Here is a 24,815-nt window from a genome sequence, read left to right on the forward strand (position 1 = left end):
GTTCTATCAGTTTCCAGTTTCTGAGACAAGTAACTCTGATGAACTTATCCTCTGCAGCAGAAGTAATTCTTGGTCTTCTTTTCCTGGGGTGGTTCTCATGAGAGACAACGTCATCTTTAAGAGTCAACCAATTTTCCAGATTAACTAACCATCATGTCTTAAACTAATGACGAACTGTCATTTTTCTTAGTTGACTGCTTATTTCCATATTCTGGCTTAGATCAGTTATGGAATATGTCTCAGTACTGTTTGGCATTGTGCACCATTACAGCCTCTGCAAAACTCACTTTATGGTCGGAAACAAAGTTTGAAGGTAGATGATTCTACAAATGAACTCTTACCTAGGCATACATATTCATTGAAAGCCATTCAAGATGACGACCTGATGAAACTGCTTAAGAGGATGCTAAGGGGGAGTAGAGCGGTCATCAGAATAAAACTTTGAGGAATATAAGGTTGAAAGCACCATTCCAGTGTTTTATTTTTTCTAATGTCAGCGCTGGAGTGGTGCCACTATTCTAAGTTTTCTGATCCTAGTAATATATTTACTAGCCCTGGCCTTCAGCTGTCCCTGGCACCACTCAAGGTCCAGCGCGGCCATCTTGCCACCGTGTCTTCTAACTGACTGGAGGTTACTGTAAAGACATTGATTTCCACTGTACGCACCCTATGCAGGAACATACCCTTTGAACATACCCTGAAGATTTTTTATCCAAGTTTTGTAGTGCAATACATTAGCAGCAAAGTACTGCAGATACAGCTTTAACAAATCTTATCCACATGGCATGAAAATAGATGAGTAAGATAATTAACTTGTCTTGTGGATGTTGAACCTTTTCGTGTTTAATAATGGTAGTTGAGACTATAGGAATGGAACTTTTCTCTTAAGGTATAATTTAGAGTAAAATGTATAGCAGCTTTATGCTTCAGGCCTAGAAACAATAAGACTAATGTTTTGTGTGTTGGTTGCTGGACAACTTTGAAGGAAGGACTGCAGTTACTATTAACTTGTTCCTTTGTGGAAAGCTTAAGGAAAACACAAGCTACGGTAAATGCTTTCAAAGCAGCCTTTAATCTCCGACACCAACAATGACTTCTTGTAGGCTGATGGTTGGCAGTTTTTGAAGGCGGCTTTTATAAACTGTTTACCTCGTACCTTTACGAGAAGCCTAGTTTAAATGTATTCAAACCTAACACAGCAGGAGATTCTTGTAAGTGGGTTACGGGAAAACTTTGGATGATAGGTGTTCAAGAAAAAAAAAAATTCCAATGCTATTACAGATGTTAAAAGCACAACTGCATAAAATTTCTATATTAGGAAGACCCCAGAGCGCCATAACACCCTATGTCAATGGCGCAGTGAATATTAAAATTTTTTTTTTTTCAGAAAACTCCTACCCAAAGGCATAGTTTGCTTGGAAACAAATAACATACAAACAGTGTTTTACTCACCCTCCCCCGGTCCACCAATGCTCCTGTCTGTAATTGTCTGCAGCACTGAAGTCACGTAGACAGCGCTGCCGTCAATCAGTGACATCATTGGCTCTTTGTGGTTCATGCCATCTACTTGGACAGAGATGCTAAGCTCAGTGATTGGCAGCAGAACTGTCAATGTGACATCAGCACTGCAGACAAAAATAGAGACTGGGAGCAGCATTTGAGACTTAGCCCTAGACCTGAGGATCTTGAGTAAAGTACAGTTTTTGCTTAATGCAGAGTCAGTGCTTTACTATGAAAACAAAAATCCTCTTTAATATTTAAAGATCCTTTAAGAAAGACCCCCTAATGGGAATCTTTCAGCAGGTTTTTGTCTCCTCATCAGAGAATGGCCTGATGTAGTCAACGACACCCTGAATCCAGCGATGCATCACTTAGTTCACTGGGTGCAGTAGTTGTGACACAATCAGTGTTTAGCATGAAAGAGAGCTGATAAAACTTCCCCCTTCCACACCAGGCTCTGTATATACAATGACTATAGACAGTGAGCTGCTTATCACAGGAGGTGCGGAGTCGGACCAGTGCTCACTTGGCAGCTAGTCACAGCAATGATAATGTCCTGTTAAAAAAAAACTTTTTATAAGTAAACAAAAGAGCACAGCCTGATAAGTGACACATCACTGAATTCTGTATTTAACCCCCACTTCATGCTGTCCTCAGATTACATAGCAAAAACCTGCTGACAGATTCTCTTTAAGACCAAAATGCTGCTCCGATCGTTTATTTGCAGTTCTTGAAGAGTGACATAATTTATAGATGGTATCCAAATACCTGTTTATCTTCCTATTCCTGTATATCCAAACTCTGGGTGATAATTCAGCGTTCATCCAAATTAACCACAAACACTGGGGGCAAAAACACCATTTCACATATCAGAGAAACCAAGTCATCACGGATTACAGCTGACCTCCAGGAGTCCCAGCGTCGAGACAATCGGTGATCTGATTATTATTGGGAGACTCCTATAGTTTTCCCTAGAGAAATAAGGCCTGATCTCGCAATTTTCGCTGTGGTCAAGAAGATAATTTTCATTGATAATTGAAGCCAGTGTGTATATTTAACTAAATAGGGCAATATCAACTCTCAATATCCCTGCAATCATACAATACCCCTAAAGATTCCAGAATATCATAACATACCGAGAGAACACAATTTAAACATTAGGAATATGAGCACAAGAAGAAAAAATGTGCGACCACTCTCTTACCTCTTGTGGAACTTTCCGCGTAGAATTGTCACTTAGAAATTCTAGACTACAGCTGCTCCGAAAAATGTATCAGACTGTAAAACAGTGTAATGATCCTGAAAGAACTGTTCATGTAAAACTTTTTTTTAAATAGCAAATAACAAAAAACAATATTGAAACGTTGTTTTAATAATTCATGTCTTAACATATTTAATCGGAAACAGTTAACAGAAAGTTACCGTTATGTGTCTCACAATGTTCATTGTTTCAGTGCCTGTTGCATGATGCGCTGCCATGTGTGTTTGCCTTGTACTAACCTCTTTATAATATATACAATTAATTGGCTTTTATTGCATAGTAGTATCTACTAATTTTTGGTTATATGTCAGTATCATAGTCATATGAGAAAAAAATCTTCATCGTTAACCCAAAATACTGGACGTGATAAATAATTAAGAAATATAGTAAGGTGTCTCTATATTCACATTGTATATACAGGTGATTTTTAAATCAATGTGTCACACAATCCAAAGAAACCCTACAGACATATTAAATAAGGCCTTAGTAATCTTCTATAGACTATTTCTCAAAGGATAGCACCTCTTCTTATAGGATCCTACAGGATGTGGGACCATTCTCCCATTCCGAACCAAGAGGAGACTCCCAGCTACTCAGCCAGCACTTTTTCTCAGAAAGGTATTCCTACTAGTTTTGGCAAATGTAATCCCTATATCTGATCTTTGCATAGATTACGGCTGGAATAATCTGTGGGGCTCTTCTTGTGATCATTGGGGGACGCTTTGCTGATTGCTTTACTCTTTAGATTATCCTCTATGGTGGTGATTACTTACAATATTTTCGGTTCCTATTCTTTGTTCTATTATTCTATATTTCGACAGATGACATTCATAAAACCAATTTATGAAAAGCAGCTATGAGAAAAATGTTATTATGATTTATTATTGTAGATGTATACATGACAAGACAATTGTTTCCGCCATCTCATCACAATAACACTGTACGGCACAGAGCTGCTGACTGATTTTTACATTACATTAGCAGACAACTACATCTCGACACAAGGCACAGCTAGGTTTATACACGCAGGTTACTATACACTGGATTGATACCTAGACCGCTGTCTCATCTAGCTGTACCATTGCTACAAGGAGGAGTTAGAATGGATCGGTGACCGTTCACCAGGGTTACCGCTCTATGGACAGATACCTGGCATGGGTAAAGTGGTTACAGGTCTGCGGGACGTTCCCCACTGATCTAACAGTTGTCATTTATCCATGGAATACATGAGATGTGTTACATTGTTGCACTTTTAAAAAGCATAATGTTGGAAAATCTACATTAAAATATGATACAAATTAGTTATTATTCAAACTTATACTTATAAATACTGAAACAAGTTAACAAACGGCACTAACCATTAACATCTAACAAAACTAAGTTGTGTCAGTAAAATTAATTGTTGTTTTCCAGTCGATGAAAAGCAATCAATTTGACTTTTTTTTTAAATAACTGTCAGGTTTTTATGAAATCGTTGCAGGGTATAACCTAGATTACAAGGGAGACAATAGAGCGCTATCTAAGTGTAGTATTAGATTATGTCATGCTTGGTAGCAAATTAAGGATTTTTCTCTCCTTATATAGTTGTGCATACAAGCACAACTCTTGGATAACGTGTATGCCATATAAAGCCTTGTTAGCGTTCTGCTGCCCCCTTGTTAAACCGTGGAGGGTCCTTCAAAAGGTTTCAACATAACAAAATGTTTTTTGTTTTTTTTTAAATACAAGACATTGGCTCTTCCACTCTGTGTTTCCTGGATTCTTCAATATAGTTTATTATAATTCAAGGATAAAAACACAATGTGTTTCGCCTGGGTCAGACTTTATCAGGTGTATAGCTCAATAATGAAACATGCAGCTTTATCTATACCTTTTCCGGTGCTAGTAGTGGGTGGAGCTCACTTTCAGATCATCTGTTCTCACTATTCTTTTTTCTTTACTTTTCCTTAGTTTCTTTCTTTTTAAATCATATGTGTATACAGTACATAATGCAATAATAAATTTTTTTCCAACAACATACATAGAATTGATCTCATACAACATATTAAAAACAACATTTTGTGCTAATCTTTGATTCTATTCCATCTTAAAAAAAAATAGAAGGTCTTTTCTGAGTGTTGAAAGACTTATTTAATAAAATATTTAATAAAATACTAATACAGACAGAAATGTTATGCAAACTCTCTCTTGCATAAGGAATAGGTGATGTGATGTCTTTTTTTTGTTCTATTTTTTTTATAAATGTGTGAATATTACTTTTTTCTGTATAAAAAAACAGGATGATTGATACATAAAGTGCCTATTTATATATATATATATATATTCTCCATATATTTGTTTTGTCCTAATTTATTCCCAAACAGTATCCTTGAGCTTGTTTCCTTTTTGCCAACCCGACCTGTAAGAGAAGGAAAATAACTTTTATTATACTCACCTGCGGGGCAGTCCGGTAAGGTGGGCGTTGCTGGTCTTGATCTGGCGCCTCCCATCTTCTTACGATCCCCGTCCCCCTACTAGCTTCCTGTGGATGATGCATCCCTTCATCATCCACACAGTCTCCTCGGCACAGTGCTCCTGTGCAGGCGTACTTCTCTGCCCTGTCGAAGGCAGAGCAAAGTACTGCAGTGCACATGTACCAGGGCTCTTTGACCTTTCCCGGCATCTGTGCACTGCAGTACTTTGCTCTGCCCTCAACAGGGCAGAGAAGTATGCCTGCACAGGAGCATGGTGCCGAGGAGACGTGTCATTCACACGAAGCAAGCAGGAAGGGCGACATCAGCGACACTCATCAGACCGGACTGCCTCGCAGGTGAGTATAATAAAAGTTATTTTTCTTCTCTTACAGGTCAGGTTGAGGGCAGATATACAGCATTATAGAATCTATATATATATATATATATATATATATATATATATATATATATAATAGTCTAAGGTCCACTTCCGTCTGCTTGTCTGTCACGGAATTCCCGCGTCGCTGATTGGTCGCGGCCGGCTGGGTGCAACCAATCAGCGACAGGTACAGTCCGGCCTCGAATTGGCCTCTCCCTACTCCCCTCCAGTCAGTGCCCCCTCCATACTCCCCTCCAGTCAGAACCCACATAGCGTTTTAGCAGTCCGTTAAATGGACTGCATTACACTATGGCATAACGCGGTGTAACACAGTCCGTTAACGCTGCCATTAACCCTGTAAGTGTGACCAACTTTTTACTATTGATGCTGCCTATGCAGCATCAATAGTAAAAACATATATTGTTAAATATAATAAACAAAAAAAATCATTATATTCTCACCTTCCAGGATCCGCGGCAGCCTTTCCTGCTCCTCGTGACGCTTTGGTCCCAAGAATGCATTGCGGCAATGACCCCAGATGACATTGCGGTCTTGCGAGACCGCTACATCATCACAGGTTACTGCCGCAAGGCATTACTGGGAAAGGAGCGTCGTGAGGAGCATCGCTAAAGGCCTGGTCTGGATCCGGGGGCTGCCGGAAGGTGAGTATATAACTATTTTTTATTCTTTTTTTTAACAGGGATATGCTGCCCACATTGCTATATACTACGTGGCCTGTATTATATACTACGTGGGCTGTGTTATATACTGCGTGTACTGTGTTATATACTGCGTGGGCTGTGTTATATACTACCTCCCTGTGCTATATACTATGTGGGCTGTGCTATATACTATGTGGCTGTGCAATATACTATGTGGCTGTGCTATATACTATGTGGCTGTGCAATATACTACGTGGGCTGTGCAATATACTTTGTGGCTGTGCTATATACTACATGGCTGTGTTATATACTACATGGGCTGTGTTATATACTGTTTGGGCTGTGCTATATACTACGTGAGCTGTGCTATATACTACATGGGCTGTTATATACTGCGTGGGCTGTGTTATATACTGCGTGGCCTGTGCTATATACTACATGGGCTGTGCTATATACTACATGGGCTGTGTTGTATACTGCATGGGCTGTGCTATATACTATGTGGCTGTGCAATATACTATGTGGCTGTGCTATATACTATGTGGCTGTGCAATATACTACGTGGGCTGTGCAATATACTTTGTGGCTGTGCTATATACTACGTGGCTGTGCAATATACTACATGGCTGTGCAATATACTGTTGGCTGTGCAATATACTATGTGGGCTGGCTATATACTACGTGGCTGTGCAATATACTACGTGGCTATGCAATATACTACATGGCTATGCTGTATACTATGTGGCTGTGTTATATACTACGTAGCTGTGCTATATACTATGTGGCTGTGCTATATACTACATGGCTGTGCTATATACTACGTGGGCTGTGTTATATGCTATGTGGGCTGTGAGACTCTTTCGCCCGGGGCCCTCAAAAACCTGGTGCTCGCCTTGGCTTCTCTGAATGGTCACGCCCGGCCGGCCGCAATCAGTGACAGAAGCAGTCCGGCCGCGAATTGGCGCGGGAATTGAACCACACTTCGCTAATTGGTCACGCCCGGCCGGCCGAATCCTGTGTATTCATTGCATTATTCTGAAATCTCCATAAATAAACTACATACATATTCTAGAATACCCGATGTGTTAAGGTACCGTCACATTAAGCGACGCTGCAGCGATAGCGACAACGATGCCGATCGCTGCAGCGTCGCTGTTTGATCGCTGGAGAGCTGTCACACAGACCGCTCTCCAGCGACCAACGATGCCGAGGTCCCCGGGTAACCAGGGTAAACATCGGGTTGCTAAGCGCAGGGCTGCGCTTAGTAACCCGATGTTTACCCTGGTTACCAGCGTAAAAGTAAAAAAAACAAACAGTACATACTCACCCAGCGTCCCCCAGCTTCTGCTTCCTGACACTGACTGAGCTCCGGCCCTAACAGCACAGCGGCTTTCACTTTCACTTTAGGGCCGGCGCTCAGTCAGTGTCAGGAAGCAGACGCTGGGGGAGGTATGACGCTGGGTGAGTATGTACTGTTTGTTTTTTTTACTTTTACGCTGGTAACCAGGGTAAACATCGGGTTACTAAGCGCGGCCCTGCGCTTGGTAACCCGATGTTTACCCTGGTTACCAGTGTAAAACATCGCTGGTATCGTTGCTTTTGGTGTCAAACACAACGATACACGGCGATCGGACGACCAAATAAAGTTCTGGACTTTATTCAGCGACCAGCGACATCACAGCAGGATCCTGATCGCTGCTGCATGTCAAATTAAACGATATCGCTAGCGAGGACGCTGCAACGTCACGGATCGCTAGCGATATCGTTTAGTGTGACGGTACCTTTAGAATCGGGCCACCATCTAGTGCTCTATATCAGCCCTGAAAGGAGGTGGCCTTATCTCTTATCACCAAACCCGGTGACAGGTTCCCTTTAAACCTCTCTGTGTCAGCTGACCTCCATATGGACGGAGCAGAGCATGACCCAGGCCAAATTGTACAGACATCTGATCATGAAAGCCTATAGACTAAACACCTAGCTTAAAAAAGGGGAGCCAGCCCTGTTTTTACAAATTACAAAAATGAAAGCAAAACCAAAGACATGAGCCGGAACATAAGTTGGTATAAGTGCAATGTGTAGGTGTATGTTTACACTGTAGTAATTTAATAGACAGAACCTAAGATAAAAACAAAATTTGTGATGGGATGGCTTTTACTGTTTATTGATCAAAATAACGTCAATTAAGCACCCTATGTGTTAGGTGTGAAGCTCCCGCCGCTGCACAGGGGGAATCTCGAACCATGTCTGCTGCGGTCTACCATTCTCCTCCAGCCGCAGTGGAACCTGCTCAGCAGAGACGTTGATCCCAGCGTCTGGCTCAAGCTGATACTGTCTTTCCAGGCTCAGCCCTTGTAGCCAGCACTGATCAGCAGCGAGCAGGCGTTTCAGGGACTAATTCCTGCTTTTCCCACACTGAGCATGCCCACGGGACGACCTCCTATTGGAGGTCGGGGGTCACATGCTCAGGTCCTGTTGCTTTTCCTATTGGACCATCAGGAAGGTCCCAGAGCGCTACTACTATAAAAGGTTCGCATGGCCGCCTTGCCATGCGCTAGTGTAAATTTGTTAACTTGTATGTGTGGATGTATGCCTGTCGATGGATGAAAGCTTCGAATCATTCCCATCCCTAATGTTGTTGCCTGCTCTCGAATAGTAGAGCTACCTAGCACCTGTCAGTGCTATCCTGCACATTAGCACAAGATACTGATTCTAGTTTGCAGCGTCCGCTAGAGTGGTGCTGCACGCACTCCTGTGCGGTAAATGTTTAGTTTAAGTTGATTCCCTGGCACCCCAGTAGCGGTGTCGAGCGCAAAAGATCTAGAGGAACTCTTACCCTGAGTCTTGGGGCAGAGTTCTGTGTCGCCTTGCTTGCACTCTCTGTGCGTTATCGCAGCCCTGTGACGCAACAGGGTTCGCTTCCTTCATACCGGGTGAAGCTAACCCATGTGTGTACTCATATTATACCGCCATATAGTCCGTCATTATCAAGCAGCAGGTGTCTTAGCTGCACGGTGGACCCCGGACAGCGAATGCACCTTATATTATCTCTAATTATTATTTGGTGCGTTCCGCCAGTCCTAATACTATGTTATTTATATATACTATTACTATTTATTTACTTACTTACCACAGGGTATTTATTTACTTTGATTTTATCTTAAGTTTTGGTTGTCATATGGCCACTGTGTGAACGGGCACCTAGACATTACACTTACACCAACACAAGTCCCGGCTCATATCTTTGGGTTTGCTCAGTAATAAGTATTATACAGTAATATTATTTTATTTTGAAATTAAATTATACTTGGGTTTGTGATTTTAAAAAAGTGTTTTAAGTGCCCCATTAACAAATTCTTGGCATCATATTTGGGGTTAACAATAAAGAGCTACGAATAATGTGGGGGATCCAGCATTTCCATGCACTACATACAGTAGAAAACTTGTGTGTTTCAATGGCTAGCAAGCAATTGTTCATTATCACTGTGGCTCCCTGCAAGGGAACTGAACACTGGATGCCGGCTTCTCTTAAGATTACTGCTGATCTCTGAATGTATCCGATTCTCTATATCTGTTTGCAGAAATTGTTCCTTGCTTTTGCAAGAGATTTGCTTATTAGTGCTGGACATTTGTGAGAAGTTCTGATTCCCTGCAGCTACTCGATCAGAATATGTATATAGAGTCCAGCATATGTGTCCTCTTTATCATTTGAGAGAATAAAGGGGCTGTGTGATGTCTGTCGGCATGCTGCAGCTTGTCAGGGAGTTTAGTAGAAGGTTTACTTATTTTATTTATTTTTTATTTTCTTAATTGCTGGTAGATCGTTGGGATCAATTGCTTAAAAACTCCCGGAGCGATGCGAAGCTCAGGAGACATAAGCACCCATCACAAATCCAGTAAAAGTCCTATGCCTTCTACTGCATCTGCACTCCAATCTGCCAGCCTGGAGCTGTATATTCCTGTTTCCTGACGTGGTGTGGTGGGGGTCTCATGACTCTGACCCCAGTGACCTACTTGTAATTAAGAGAACAACATACAGTATAATACAATAAAAGCAAACATTTCATCACTCTTTAATAGCAGTGCCAAGGAGAGGACTTTAAGACAAGTGCCAGGGCCACAAATGCGTGGTGCATGTATGAGGAGCATCTGTCAGAAGGGTTGAACCTTCAATAAAGGTCGAAGGGGAGGTGTCAGGCTCGGTATTCTGAGGCTAGATGAAAATCCTTCCAGGCCACACTATCCTCAGAGCAATTTTGAGCTTAGCACAAACCCAATTTTCTCTACAACGCTACATTTCTTTGCAGCCTGTAAGGTATGTATGCTGCCTATGTTGTCTACCTTGTGCTGTAATAAGGTTGGAAAGGATAAACTCCCAGGTATCAGACCTGAATCCCCTGTGGAAAGGTGATGAGTTGTAATTATTTACAACCCTTTTAGTTGTATGCATAAAAGAAAGATCCCAACAGCACTTCTTCTGTAGTCTAAAGACCCTCATGCACATGAGACTAATGTTGGCTGAGCCCGCTGATATGGACCGGTTCAGACGAAAATCTAATGTGCATGGGAGGCTCCAGACAACTGATTGTCGGGAGTTAAAAATTCGACATGCCTGATTTCGAACTACTGATACTTTTGTTTTCCTGGAAATAAAATGCTGCCATACTTGTCTGGCGGCAGCTTTTTCATAGAGAACAGAAGAGTGCTCCTGTGCATGGGAGAGCCGGAGAAGATAGCTGCTGAATGATGACTGGATTATCTAATGTGTATGGTGGGCTTAAATGTAATGTTCCCTAGTCTACTGCTCAGACCACCTCTTCTCAGTTGCTATATTCCCCCTTATAAAAAAAGACAGCATATACTCATCTTTGGTGCCAGCACCATTCCAGTGACGTTGGCACCTGGTCTCCCAGGGCTCTCTTGGCATTTTTCGCCACCTGAGCCCTGCAGTTAATCAGCAACCACTTCCTTCTGACACCGCGAAGACGTAAGAACTACCTCTGCTCTCCGACTTCCTCCAGATTGCAGTGCTGTCATCACTAGAACCAGAGGTGAGTATATTATTTTATAAGGGGAATACAACCATTGAGAAGAGGTTGTCTGAGTAGTGGAAAATCCATATAGCAGGCGATAACTGTAAGCACTTGTACCAAGGAACCAGGGTAGCAAATATATTCAGTTTATTTAGATCTTCATGCAGCTAATGTCAGGAGTATCTGCCGAAAGTCACCATTAATATTTCATAAGAGTCAAGTAATAATATTCTCCAGCCTGACAAATATAAGATCAGTTACTCAACGTTTTACAGCAGGCTTAAATACATATTCGGAAAAGAATTTACTTTGATTCCCTTTTCATCCAGTGACATGAATTTCAATCTTTTTTTTGCTACTGTTACTATGGAATACTGCTGAGAAGACAAGTGTAGAAAACAGCGAGGAACTTATTTCAAAAGGTTTCTTCTCCGTTTAATCCTCACTGCTGTTCTTCTGAGTATTTAAGTCCTGTTCACTGTAGATAAGGAAGAGCAATATATATAAAGTGCGGTGGCAAATATTGGAATCTGTTAATTACATGGTTCTTCTTATAGTCAAAGAGCTAATCTACTTTATTAAGTTTGTCTTCATCTTATTACTTATTGATTTATACTTCCTAGGATTCTGACACACATGACGGTCATTTTTAACAAACCTGCACAGTTTCCAGATGTCAGTGTGGTGTATGACCGAACAGTAATCATGCTATGTGTGCCCACTCATATATGTGACGTGAGTCACTATACTAAATATTAGTCCCAGAAGTGGAGAGAAGGACTACAATAACAGATAGCAAAAATATGTACTACTTACAGAATAAGTAAAGGGAGGTCAAACAATCCAAGGTCAGGTCCAGGAAATGGCGCAGTACAACAAGGGGAAGTCAGAGACAAAATCCAATTCACGAGCCGAGGTCAGGAAAACAAGAAAGACAGGACTGTTTACAGGGAGCAGGCACAAGAGAAGTCAGGTCACAAGCATAGAGTCTGGGAAGGGATTAAAGTCAGGCTGGGTCAGGCATAGAGCACAGAGGGATCAGCCTTACACAGGCAGCAGCAACTGTACAATTGACACAGGACGGAGGAGCTAGCATGCTTAAGTAGACGACTAAGCAAGGAAAGTGAACAGAGATGATTGCAGCACAGACCCAGCACAACCAAAACAGACTGGCAGCCCCTACACAAAGTAACATATCAGACAAGAACAGTGTGGAGATCGTGACAATATATATATATAAAACACTGGCCCCCATTTATTAACACTGGTGTTCTGCGCACCAATCTCAAAGGAGGGTCCGCTGGAGGCAGTTGGGCCAAATGGACGAATTAATGAATTTTATGGCAACTTTTAGCTGCTGTATGACAATATAAGAAGTTTATCAAAAATAGAATGATTCACAGCACCTCATAGCAACAAAGGGTTAACTCAACCCACAGTGGGGGCGCACGTCACATCCAAGGAGTCATACTTGGAAAACATCCAAACATCTCATAAAAATAAAGACAGCGCCTCACCAGTTGGTGAATTTACATCTCCTTTATTCCTACTTCTGTGGCAACGTTTTGATCCATCATGATCTTTATCAAGTGCTTGATAAAAACCATGATGGATCGAAACGTCGCCATAAAAGGCAGAATAAAGGAGATGTATATTCACCAACTGGTGAGGCGCTGTCTTTATTTTTATGAGGGTAAGAAAGTTAGTCCATTGAAGCTACCGGCAAGCACAGACTGAAAAGGGCCCCCGTGCAAGACTAGTACATGTGCCCTTTACAGTCCTATAGCTCATTATAATGCAAAATGTCACCCTCTTCACATGTGGAAATAGCCCCCTTACCTGTTGGGCTTCTGTGCGACTGCACAGGTTGCACCAATGATACATTGATATATCGGCCACAAAAAAAGAAAAAGGTTTTCCAGGGCACCGATTGTGCAGTAAAAATCCCTTCCGGAAGTGCAAGGATAAGCGGCTGTGTTAGCAGCAGAGCAAGGCAAGTAGGAGGAAGTGTACAGCAGCAAATTTGGGGCAGTGATTAAAACAATATTATTGAAAAATTTATTTAAAAAAGCAAAAGGAAAAAATGAAAAAAGTCACTACAATAAAGAACATTATAATTCGAAAGTGTAGGGTTGGGCATATTCCAAGGAATAGCTTTTTTGACATTTTTTCCTTTTGCTTTTTTAAAGAAATTTTTCAATAAATCTATTGTTTTTAATCACTTCCCACTGATTTGTTGCTGGACCCTCCCTCCTAAGTGATATATCTGCCCCTGAGTCCAGCACTAGGGAGCATTTTTGTCATAACTTATGTAAATTATGCTGATTTTCTCAGACGCTCTGCCACCTCCCCTTCCTGCCAAGCCCAGCACAATTTCCAAATAGTTGGTGGAGCAGGCTGACGCCGTCATAAAAATGCCAAAGTCACAATATTTTTGCGCAATTAAGAGTTGTACAAAACATATGAAACATTTCAAAAGGTTTTTTTTCTTTGAGCCAGAAATTAAGCGTAAACCATATACCTGTCATTGTGGCCGGTCAGTCCACTGCTTTTTGGACCGGATGGTAGGGGACTTGTGAAACATCACAGATCATAAGGTATAACCTAGAATAGGCACTCGTTGGTAGGTTATATATAATAATCATTGGGGTCAGTAATGGCAATAAACCTATTCAGTGAGGTCACAAACCACACGTCATAGTTTTTCTACACCGTCTCCTCCTTTCTGAAGCCGTTGACTCTCGCTAAGCTTCCACACATATCACTGTAAGGATCAACGGCCCCAGACAGACAGGAACCCGGGATCGGAGTGCACCCGCACCCAGATTGTGTGCATGCCTGTCTTGACATGTTGAGTGCAACGCTGGACCCCTGCAGTGTCAGTGTGCATGAATTGAGCTAAGGCAGCGTTCTGGTAAGGTGAGCACTGACAATCAAGATAAGAGACAGTGCTAAATAGGCAGATAGGAGGGCGCTAAGCTCTTGACCACGCTAAGGGTACACATTAATTTATCTGCAACACTAACATTTATACTGTTAATATGATTTTCATAGGGGCTATTTAAATGTTTAAGCAGTGTAATTTGCATTTTTAGATGTCAGACTCCCTTTTTTATTGTCAAGTAGGGTGAAAAAATACATTTGAGCAATTTTAAAGGGTCAACCTGGAGAAAACTATACCTGAGAAGAGGATAATTGCTCCTCCTGATCTTGTTATGGGTTCCTTAAGGTACCTTCACACGAAGCGACGCTGCAGCGATAGCGACAACGATGTCGATCGCTGCAGCGTCGCTGTTTGGTCGCTGGAGAGCTGTCACACAGACCGCTCTCCAGCGATCAACGATGCCGAGGTCCCCTGGTAACCAGGGTAAACATCGGGTAACTAAGCGCAGGGCCGCGCTTAGTAACCCGATGTTTACCCTGGTTACCAGCGTAAAATCTAAAAAAAACAAACAGCACATACTTACATTCACGTCCCCCTGCGTCCACTTCCTGACTGACTGAGCGCCGTACAGTGAGAGCAGAGCGGTGACGTCACCGCTGTGCTGCTTTCACTTTCACTTTGCGGCGCTGAGTCAGAGGAGGAAGCCGACTGCAGGGGACGCAATGTGAGTATGTGCTGTTTGTTTTTTTTACATTTTACGCTAGTAACCAGGGTAAACATCGGGTAACTAAGCGCGGCCCTGCGCTTAGTAACCCGATGTTTACCCTGGTTACCAGTGTAAAATATCGCTGGTATCGTTGCTTTTGCTTTCAAACACAACGATACACAGCGATCGGACGACCAAATAAAGTTCTGGACTTTATTCAGCGACCAGCGACATCACAGCAGGATCCTGATCGCTGCTGCGTGTCAAACGAAACGATATCGCTAGCGAGGACGCTGCAACGTCACGGATTGCTAGCGATATCGTTATAATGTCGTTTCGTGTGAAGGTACCTTTACTCCTTGCTTTGCGCCCATTTGCAAGGCCAATTTTTAAAGGTGTTCATACACTTTCAATTGGTGTAGGCCAATCAGCTATACATAGCAGCCTTCCCATACACATGCATACTTGGCTGGCGTATGTGTTCTCAATGGGGAGAAAGGGGAAATCCACTGTTCTTGGAGACCCCTTGAGAAAAAAAAAGAACCAAGCATGTTGAAATTCAACATGCCCATCCCTTTTCCAATTATATATTTTGAAGAAAATAAGACACCGGCTGAATACATTAGATAGTCTGCGAGTGCAGCAAACTTTGTAGGTTGGGACTATGCAAATCTAATGTTTGGGATTCTATAAAAACTCAGATCTACAGATAGACACACAGATATTCACCTCATTTGTGTGACAATTCTATTCCTTTACTGGAGCTTTAGAGCACAATGCCATTTAGAAATCATCTCCCCATTTAAGTCTTTCCTATTTCCTCCCACATTTTACAGTTGATTACTTACATAAAATCTGTTTGCCAATCATGTGCATCATTCTTGTCCTCAGATTATCCTTCGTGAAAACATTACATTTGCACCTACTTTAGATAAATGTTTCATGTAGATATGACTTTATATTATGTGGGTATGATTTTATCGTGAGTGGTTGACTAAATGATCTCATATTTTACTTGTGTTAGCCCCCAGCCAAGTACCTTCCTATCAGTTTTCATCCACTGTGACATCGACAGAGACAAACAGCACTCAGCAAGACGGCAACCTCTTCAACATGAATGGTAATGGTATTCCTATAGATGAATTATATGTAATAGCTCTCTGATCCTAGTAGAATACTCTGTTCTCTGATCATTATGCAGGTTTAATGCAACCACTGATATATCTTATTACACCATTTCTAAAGAAAGTCGTGTACTGTAGATTTTTTTTTATAGAGATCATTGAGGTTGCATTACATGGTTATTTAATTTGCTTGCTACCATCATATTCTGCATCGCATTACAGACATCATCATCATCACTGTCCCCATTGGGGCTAACATCCCCTATCAGTATGTCTTTGGAGTGTGGGAGGAAACCGGAGAACTCTGAGGAAACCCACGCAAGCTCCTTGCAGAATCCATGGTGGGATTTGAACCCAGAATCTGACCATTACAAAACAACAGTGCTCACCACTAACACTGAGCCATCATGCTTCCCTTTTTGATATGTTGAGCTACTTTTTTTCATATTCAATTCTCCATCCGACTGAGGGGTGGGCCAAGGCATTTCAATGGTTAACATAGGTAATTAAAATTTCCCACCCCCATATTTTCACCCCAAACCATAAAATCACAATGCAATTACTTTAAGTAAATGAGTTCATGAACACTTATTTCAGTCAAGTACCTCCAGTAATGTTGAGTGGATTACCAACCTCATCAGGCTCCAGCATTGTCTGATGCCCCAGCCCACTGCTGGACCTGAGAGTACAAGGAACCTGCCATATGAAATGTACATTTTGACTGGTAACATCATGTTACAAGACGCAAAAAGAGATTTGACAAGCATTTTCAACATTTTCGTTAACTTTTACATCTGCTATTCCTGCAAACACCGCTAACACACTGTGTTCTACTTACAATTAACCCATGTATCCTTCAGCACAGCCCAAACTTTCTTAAAGATCTCTTAGCAAGCCTCTGAATAAACGTACCATCAAATAATTCCAGTCCTTATATACTGACTCTAGCATGGAACCCAAAATACTATCCCGACCAAACCTCAAAATCAATGCAGACTTCAGACCTCACTGCAGAGTAAATTCAGCCACTAAATAAATGCAGAGCATTATGTCACTAAACAAATACAGACTCTGACCAGGACTCTAAATAAAGACAGATTCATCCTAGACGTCAAAATAAATATTGAATCCAGAATTATTGCATACGGCAAACCAAAGTCCTACCTGCATCCGCCATTTTTGTTGTTCAGTGGCACCCTTGACAGTCAACTACCTTCATCTAGCCCTCGGCCATACCCTGTCCTTTTCCTCTACAGTTGAACACAAAAACATTGACAAATCCTGGTAAACAATGGACTCATTGCACTGGATTCTACTGTTTTACCAACAGATTCATACAGTTTATTAAGTTTATTAATTCTATCTGTTTAGTGTATCCAATGATGACAAGACACCAGCCAGCAAAAGCACTGCCACAAACATGGAAATCATCAAAGCAAAGTCTGCTGGTATGTTCAGATTTATTTTCTATACTGTTTTTATCATATGACACATTTCTACATGAGAATTGAAAGGTGTTTTGTTCTTGAATTTACTGTATGTATAATTAAAGAATAGAACCTACCAATGTACAAATGAAGGCTTGCTCTCCAGCATTCCTGTGGAAATGCTGGACACACTCTTGAGATAATCCAGAAACTTCAAGTTTAACCAGAGATGATGGAAACCCATTACTTTGAACAAGCAGACTGGTCTATGGGCCACTGATATAGTGCAGCAGGCCAGAGTAGACTGTTATATAGTTTAGTAGAGAAGATTTATCATTTAGCAATCAAAATATCTGCTCTTTCTGTGCTCGGGAAACCATTGGGTGGTCTTATTAGTGAGCAAGTGTCTCTGTGTATTAATGTCCACTGCAGAATTATTAGTGAGCAAAAACTTCCCTGTATTTGTGTCCAGAGGGCAGTCTTATTAGTGAGGTAAAGCCATCCTATATTAGCTTCCAGCAGGTGATCTTACTAATGAGTAAAAGATTTCCAGTATTTGATTACAGAAGGTTGTCATATTAATGAGTGAAAGCCTCCCTGTATTAGTGTCCGGAGGGCAGCCTTGTTAGTGAATGAAAGCCTCCGTGTATTAGTGTCCAGAGGGTGGCCTTGTTAGTGAATAAAAGCCTCCCTGTATTAGTGTCCAGAGAGTGGTTTTATCAGTGAGTGAAAACCTTCTGGTATTAGTGTCCAGTGGGTGATCGTATTAGTGTGTAAAAGCCTCACTGTATGAGTATCCAGAGGGTGGTGTTGGTCTTATTTCTGAGGTAAAGCCTTCCATTATTAGTTTTCAGTGGGTGATCCTATTAGAAAGTGAAAGCATTCCTGTATTAGTGTTCAGTTGTTGTTTTATTATTGAGCAAAAGGCTTCCTGTATTAGTATACAGACAATGATCTTATTGGTTAAAGCTTCCCTGTATTAGTGTCCATAGGGTGATCTTATTAGGGATTGAAAGCCTCTCTGTATTAGTATCAAGAGGGTGGTCTTAATAGTGAGTGAAAGCCTCCCTGTATTAGTGTCCAGAGGGTGGTCTTAATAGTGAGTGAAAACCTCCCTGTATTAGTATCCAGAGCGTGGTCTTCTTAGTGAGTGAAAGCCTCCCTGTATTAGTATCCAGAGGGTGGTCTTAATAGTGAGTGAAAGCCTCCCTGTATTAGTATCCAGAGCGTGGTCTTCTTAGTGAGTGAAAGCCTTCCTGTATTAGTGCCCAGAGGGTGGTCTTCTTAGTGAATGAAAGCCTCCCTGTATTAGTATCCAGAGCGTGGCCTTCTTAGTGAGTGAAAGCCTCTCTGTATTAGTTTCCAGAGGGTGGTCTTCTTAGTGAGTGAAAGTCTCTCTGTATTAGTATCCAGAGGGTGGTCTTCTTAGTGAGTGAAAGCCTCCCTGTATTAGTATCCAGAGGGTGGTCTTCTTAGTGAGTGAAAGCCTCCCTGTATTAGTATCCAGAGCGTGGTCTTCTTAGTGAGTGAAAGCCTTCCTGTATTAGTGTCCAGAGGGTGGTCTTCTTAGTGAGTGAAAGCCTCCCTGTATTAGTGTCCAGAGGGTGGTCTTCTTAGTGAGTGAAAGCCTCCCTGTATTAGTATCCAGAGCGTGGTCTTCTTAGTGAGTGAAAGTCTTCCTGTATTAGTGTCCAGAGGGTGGTCTTCTTAGTGAATGAAAGCCTCCCTGTATTAGTATCCAGAGCGTGGTCTTCTTAGTGAGTGAAAGCCTCTCTGTATTAGTTTCCAGAGGGTGGTCTTCTTAGTGAGTGAAAGTCTCTCTGTATTAGTATCCAGAGGGTGGTCTTCTTAGTGAGTGAAAGCCTCCCTGTATTAGTGTCCAGAGCGTGGTCTTTTTAGTGAGTGAAAACATTCCTGTATAAGTATCCAGAGGGTGGTCTAATTAGTAAGTGAAAGCCTCTCTGTATTAGTATCCAGATCCAAATAGTCACATAAACTCTATATGTGACTATTTGAATAAAGCTTGTTTGCCTTTCTAACTTTGGTTTCTTATTGGCTTTTTATTGGTATCTATATCCCTTTGAAATTAGCCATATAGGTTAACGCACGTGTAAATATAGTCTTATAATGATATCATGTATAGTAAATAACCTGGTTGCAGATTGTAATTTTATTTTAGACCTCGGAAAACAATTAAAGTCATTAACGTCTACGGCTTGTTTGTTTCCAACAGACCCAGCAACGCCCATTCTATGTGAATAAAGGAAATGCTTCAAACGCTGAATCTCCATAAATCCCTGGGATCACGGGAGCCTAAGACGCTGTTCTTTCACTTACCAAAGCTATTTGTCAGTACAGAGAGGGTGGGGAGCGCTGCTTAATTCTTTCACTGCTATTGCAGTGAATGTGTTGTGACTAGATTTGGCTGGGAGGAAAAAAAAAAAGAAGAAAAAAACAGGTTTTATTGTTGCCGGAGGCAATCATCATGTACTGGAATTCTTGGGTGGGTCCAGGCTTGGATGAGTCTGTAGCTCAGCATCTCAGCTTAACCCTTTAGTGCTGATGTAGAAAGCATGACACTATTAGTTACTAAATATTAAAGTGTCAGAAGTCTGTGCCGCCATAAGGATTGATATATACTGTGGTTTCCTATGTAGGTATTGTTTCTTGTTTCTGCAAGATTATAGTTAGTCCTTTTTCTGCGTTTTACAATTTTTGACAGATCTTCCCTTTTTTGACCTCGAGCTTCTAAATTAATGAAATATTATCCATCATTTCCTAACCCCTTTATTCCACTTGTTTTCTCTCTAAATATCCTTTTTTAAGCTGCACAGCACCCGCTCTGTTTATCTGCTCTACCCATTAAACAGCAATGTAAGCTCCGCAGGTCGCACAGACACCATTTTTCACAGTTTCCTTGCAGTGTAATCTTCACAGCTAAAAAAATTTCCCCTTCTGCTTCTTTTCCTCCAGATGCTTTGTGAAATTCTAAAATCAATTTGAGCTAATGCAAGATTTATCTCCTGCATCCTTGAATGAAATAAGCCTTGGTATTTTTCTTCACTGCGGGGTTTTTGTTGCTTTTGGCTATTATACAGCATGGTGTCAATATAATTTTTCCCAGTCTGTTCTGAGAATTATTGATGACTAATTAGAATTGGACAGTGGGAATGAAGACGTTTTTGGAATGTTACAGTAAAAGATTTTTTTGCTTCCATGAAATAATTGCACTCGGGAAGGTAGATTTTCAATAGGGCAACTTGTTTACTCAGACATTTTTCAAAAATGTCACAATGTGCTCCTGGCCATCCAAGATGACAGCAGATAAAAGGGTTTTGTTAAGGTGGTCATGGTCTTCTTGGAATATCTCAGTGGACACCTGGAAATTTTCACTTAAGATAGTTTAGAATTTCACTTGAAAAAAAAGTAGTAATATGGAGGATACCTTCACGACTTATATGTGCTCCATCTTGCCCCCGTTGAAAAAAGTAATAATATGGAGGATACATTAACGACTCATACGTGCTCCAACTTGCCCCATGTTGAAAAAAAATTATCTCTCGAAATACAGAAAACAATACTACTATTAAGCAAGAATATCTACCGGTAGAATATCCAGACATCCTCATGAGTCACACACAAGTCTAGTTTTTGGTATCTTACAACAGATCAGCCCTATTCTAAGTTTATTTTTATTTCTATGGAACTTTAAATTTTTCCTTCCAGCCTATCTATAAAGCTCTAGCTCCCCCCAAACTTCCATAAATACTGATCGAAGAAAGTGAACTGTCATATGTAGTACAAAACATATTTAAGCCTGGTATAATCCAATATTTCTTCCCATAAGATTTCCTAATATCTTATCCTGGCGAATAATAGTTTTAGATTCTCCCTACAAACTTTGAAAATCCCAGAATTAAAAAAAAAAATAAAATGTAATTTTATTTTTAATTAGTTTTTGATGTAGGTAAAAGTCTTTTTCTTTGTTCAAAGTTCTGATCTATTTTAGTTTAATAGTTTGACCAGGAACAAAATAATAGAGATTGAAATGTCATATTCTAGTTGTATTGGAACATAAATGTTTATTTTCAGCCTTTTTTTTGGCCATGGTCTCTACTATATATGATTGTAAGGCAAAATGAACAAACCTTCGAAGGAATGAAAAGCATGCTCTAATGGGTGGTAACATTCAGAAAAAGGGAAGAATGTGGTAAAGTAGGACATTATTTCCATTCCTTTAAACCTAACAGCAAAGTAGACCATTTGCTTGAATTTTTCTAATAGTTATAGAAAAATGCACAAACATAAAAAATATTCTTTGAAGAAACAGCAAAGTACAATCCAAAGTGATCTGTTCAGGTGTACCGCCAAGGGACATCTAACATTCAAAGCCCATAGCATTGCGATACTCCTACAGGAACAAGGCTAAACATGATGAAACTTGCAGTGGAAATTACCAACCTAAACAGTAACAGCAATAGATAGTAAACTATATATGTTTTTGTAATTGCGTAGTAAAATTATGTTTAAAGTGAAATATTCGCTTTTTTTGCCTAATGTGCCCATATTGTTCACATAATATACCTTTACCCCTATTTTAAATATCTATTACCTCTCAGTTCTGAGCGATGTCTGATCCGTTCTCTTAGCTATAGTTAATGTTGTAATCTAGTTATAGCCAATAGCTGCAGCACATTGACAAAGAGCATCAGACTTTGACAACTCCTACCACAATCTGATAAAATCAGAGTAGAGGTTGTTTTCTTTGATGTTTTCGGCATAAATTCCCTACAAAAAAAGTAGCTGGGATTTTGTATATCTATCTATCAAACAGAATACAATTGTGTGTTATGTGGGCTGCATAGGTCCATTTCACAAAAAAAGTGTAACTAGACTTTCCTTTTAACATTAAGCTACATTGGTATGGTTATAGTAATATGTAATGTTCAGAAAATGTCGCTTCTCTGGTTTCTGATCGTGTTTTGTAATACATGCAATTTTGCAAAGTTGTTTAACATTAAAGTTCTACTGTTGAAAATTACTAAAGTTTTGTGACTTCTTGATTTAATCACTTTGCACAAAGTAACTACAATAAATCCAATAAATTCATAAAGTACATAAAGCTAGGTAATCTTTCAAGGGATTGTCTAGGCACAAAAATCCTCAAAAGTTATGTTTGTCCCTGCAGGGGTATAGCTGGGGGTTCAGCTTACGAGGAGGCGAAACATCTGAGTTGGCCCCTAACCGAGTAACTCTGATTACAACTACAGTGGCGTCCCCCAGGGCCGGGACGAGGGATAGGAGGGTAAGCACCTGCCTAGGGTGCTGCTTCCAGTCTTCCCTAGTGGGGTGCACTTGGGGGATATAGTACCATGGCTGCATGTCTGCTGCTGTCCAGCATCTTCCTTCTATTCAGCACAGTGACGGCAGGCACGGAGGTGAGCAGTGTCAGTCACTGACAACCCTCACCGGTTTTTGTCCTGTGCCCCGGCCTTCACTCCACCCATCATTTAATTGCATTCACGTCTATTAGACAAGAATACAATTGATGTCAGAGCCGCACCGCCCACAATAGAAGAAGACGAGTTGTATCAGCTCCCTGCCCTGCTGGATCTCCAGCAGAACACAAGCCATCACGCCCTGTTGGAGAAGGTGCACAGAGGGGGTGTCAGATGGCGTGATATGATGATGTCATTAAGCCATCCAGCATCCACTACTGCACAGGAAGCAAGAGGAGATGGTGTCCGCAGTGTACAGGCAGCCAGGATTAGGTGAGCATAAGCAGTTTTTTTACATTTTGCCAATGAGTGGGGGACATAAAAGAGGCTGGCTATGTGGGACATATGTGCAGCTGGCTATGAGGGGAGCATATGTGCAGTTGGCTATGTGGAACATATATGGAGATCTCATTAGTGGACATATTATTGGCTGGCTATGGGGGACATATAAGATGTTGGCTATGGGAGACATATGAGGGATTAGATGTGAAGGACATAAGAGGGGCTAGCTATGGGGGACAGAAGAGGGGCTGGCTATGGAAGAAATATGTGGGGTTGGCTATGAGGGACATATGTGTGGCTGGCTATGGGGGCATATGTGGGGATGGCTATGGAGGACATATGAAGCACTGGCCATGGGGGACATATGATGGGCTGGATGTGGGGAAAATAAGAGGGGCTGACTATGGGGGACATAAGAGGGATTGGCTATGGAGGACATATGTGGGGTTGGCTATAGGGAACATACGAGGGGCTGGATGTGGGATATATAAAAGGAGCTGGCTGTGATGGACACAAGAGAGGCTGGCTGTGGGGGGACACAGGAGGGGTTGACTGTGGGGGAAACAATAGATTTTTGCTGTGCCAATTTTACAAGAGGCTGGATGTGTGGCGACATAAGAGGGGCTGGCTGGGGGGGGACACAAGAGGGTTTGGATGTTGGAGACATATGAGGAGCTTGCTATGGGGGACCTAAGGGCCTTGCTGTGGAGGACATATGAGGGGCTGGCTGTGGGGAACATATAAGGGGCTGGTTGTGGGGAACATATGAGCGACTGGCTGCGGGGGACAAAATATGGGCTGTCTGTGGGGGACATATGAGGGGCTGGCTGTGGGAGCTATCACAAGAGTGGCTGTGGGGGACATCATATTATATCAGAGACTGTTGGGAACATTATACAGGGAGCTTTGGGGGACGTTATACCTGGGCTGTGGAGACATCATACTGTGCACATCTACAGTCACTCACAGCTTGAAGAGGATCACAGGCCATGCTCACATGACACCATTTTTCCCAGCTCCCTGCAAAGCTGCTGGATAGGCCATTCATAGCACAAACAGAAAATCTCTGTGTTTTTGTAAGGAGGTAGCGGGGATACTCAATTGCCTCCTCTCTGCTACACACTGAGCCCATGCGTCACCCTGATGGCTCACTAATGTTGTGTATTGATATGTTGTGTATTAATGTGTAATGTGCAATGTGTGATGTGCTTTGTTTGTTATGCACAAGCTTAGGGATAGAAAGGCAACATAGATTTAAACTGTTGGGGGAGCTAAGAAGGGTTACGGTCTAACAGGCTTACAGGAGAGGGATTTCCTGTCCCTACAGCAGTGCCCGGGCAGGCTTGACCAGGGCAAGACACTCTCCACATCCAGGAACAGTGGGTACCCCAGTTGGGGGGATACAAGCTGCCATGGACTGTCGGGCAGTGTGGACGGGCCCTTGTACTGTGGGAACATCTCCAGAAGGACTGTTGTGGTTCTCAAATCTGAATGGGAGCCATTGATGCTAAGCAGCCTCCTGAAGTTGCAGGGACAGAGCAGGAAGCATTGTGTTGTGTACAGTATAGTTTCCTGTTGGAACAGAACTGCGGCATGTGGTGTTTCCTGA

General features: G+C 41.6%; 1 protein-coding gene across 2 annotated transcripts in view; it reads left to right on the plus strand.

Annotated features, from left to right (window-relative positions):
• Window positions 1-22,472, plus strand: part of TRIM29 (tripartite motif containing 29) — a 72,972-nt gene extending 50,500 nt beyond the window's left edge. The window contains exons 7-10 of one of the 2 annotated variants that reach the window (XM_077250491.1): window positions 3,296-3,379; window positions 15,900-15,995; window positions 17,371-17,447; window positions 19,660-22,472. In XM_077250491.1, the coding sequence (XP_077106606.1) occupies window positions 3,296-3,379; window positions 15,900-15,995; window positions 17,371-17,447; window positions 19,660-19,719 (317 nt within the window). In that variant the 3' untranslated portion in view covers window positions 19,720-22,472. The remainder of the gene's footprint in view (window positions 1-3,295; window positions 3,380-15,899; window positions 15,996-17,370; window positions 17,448-19,659) is intronic. The other variant, XM_077250492.1, reaches the window with a different exon arrangement.
• Window positions 22,473-24,815: the final 2,343 nt, after the last annotated feature.

The sequence above is a fragment of the Ranitomeya variabilis genome, chromosome 4 (genome assembly GCF_051348905.1).
Source record: "Ranitomeya variabilis isolate aRanVar5 chromosome 4, aRanVar5.hap1, whole genome shotgun sequence".
Taxonomy (NCBI): domain Eukaryota; kingdom Metazoa; phylum Chordata; class Amphibia; order Anura; family Dendrobatidae; genus Ranitomeya; species Ranitomeya variabilis.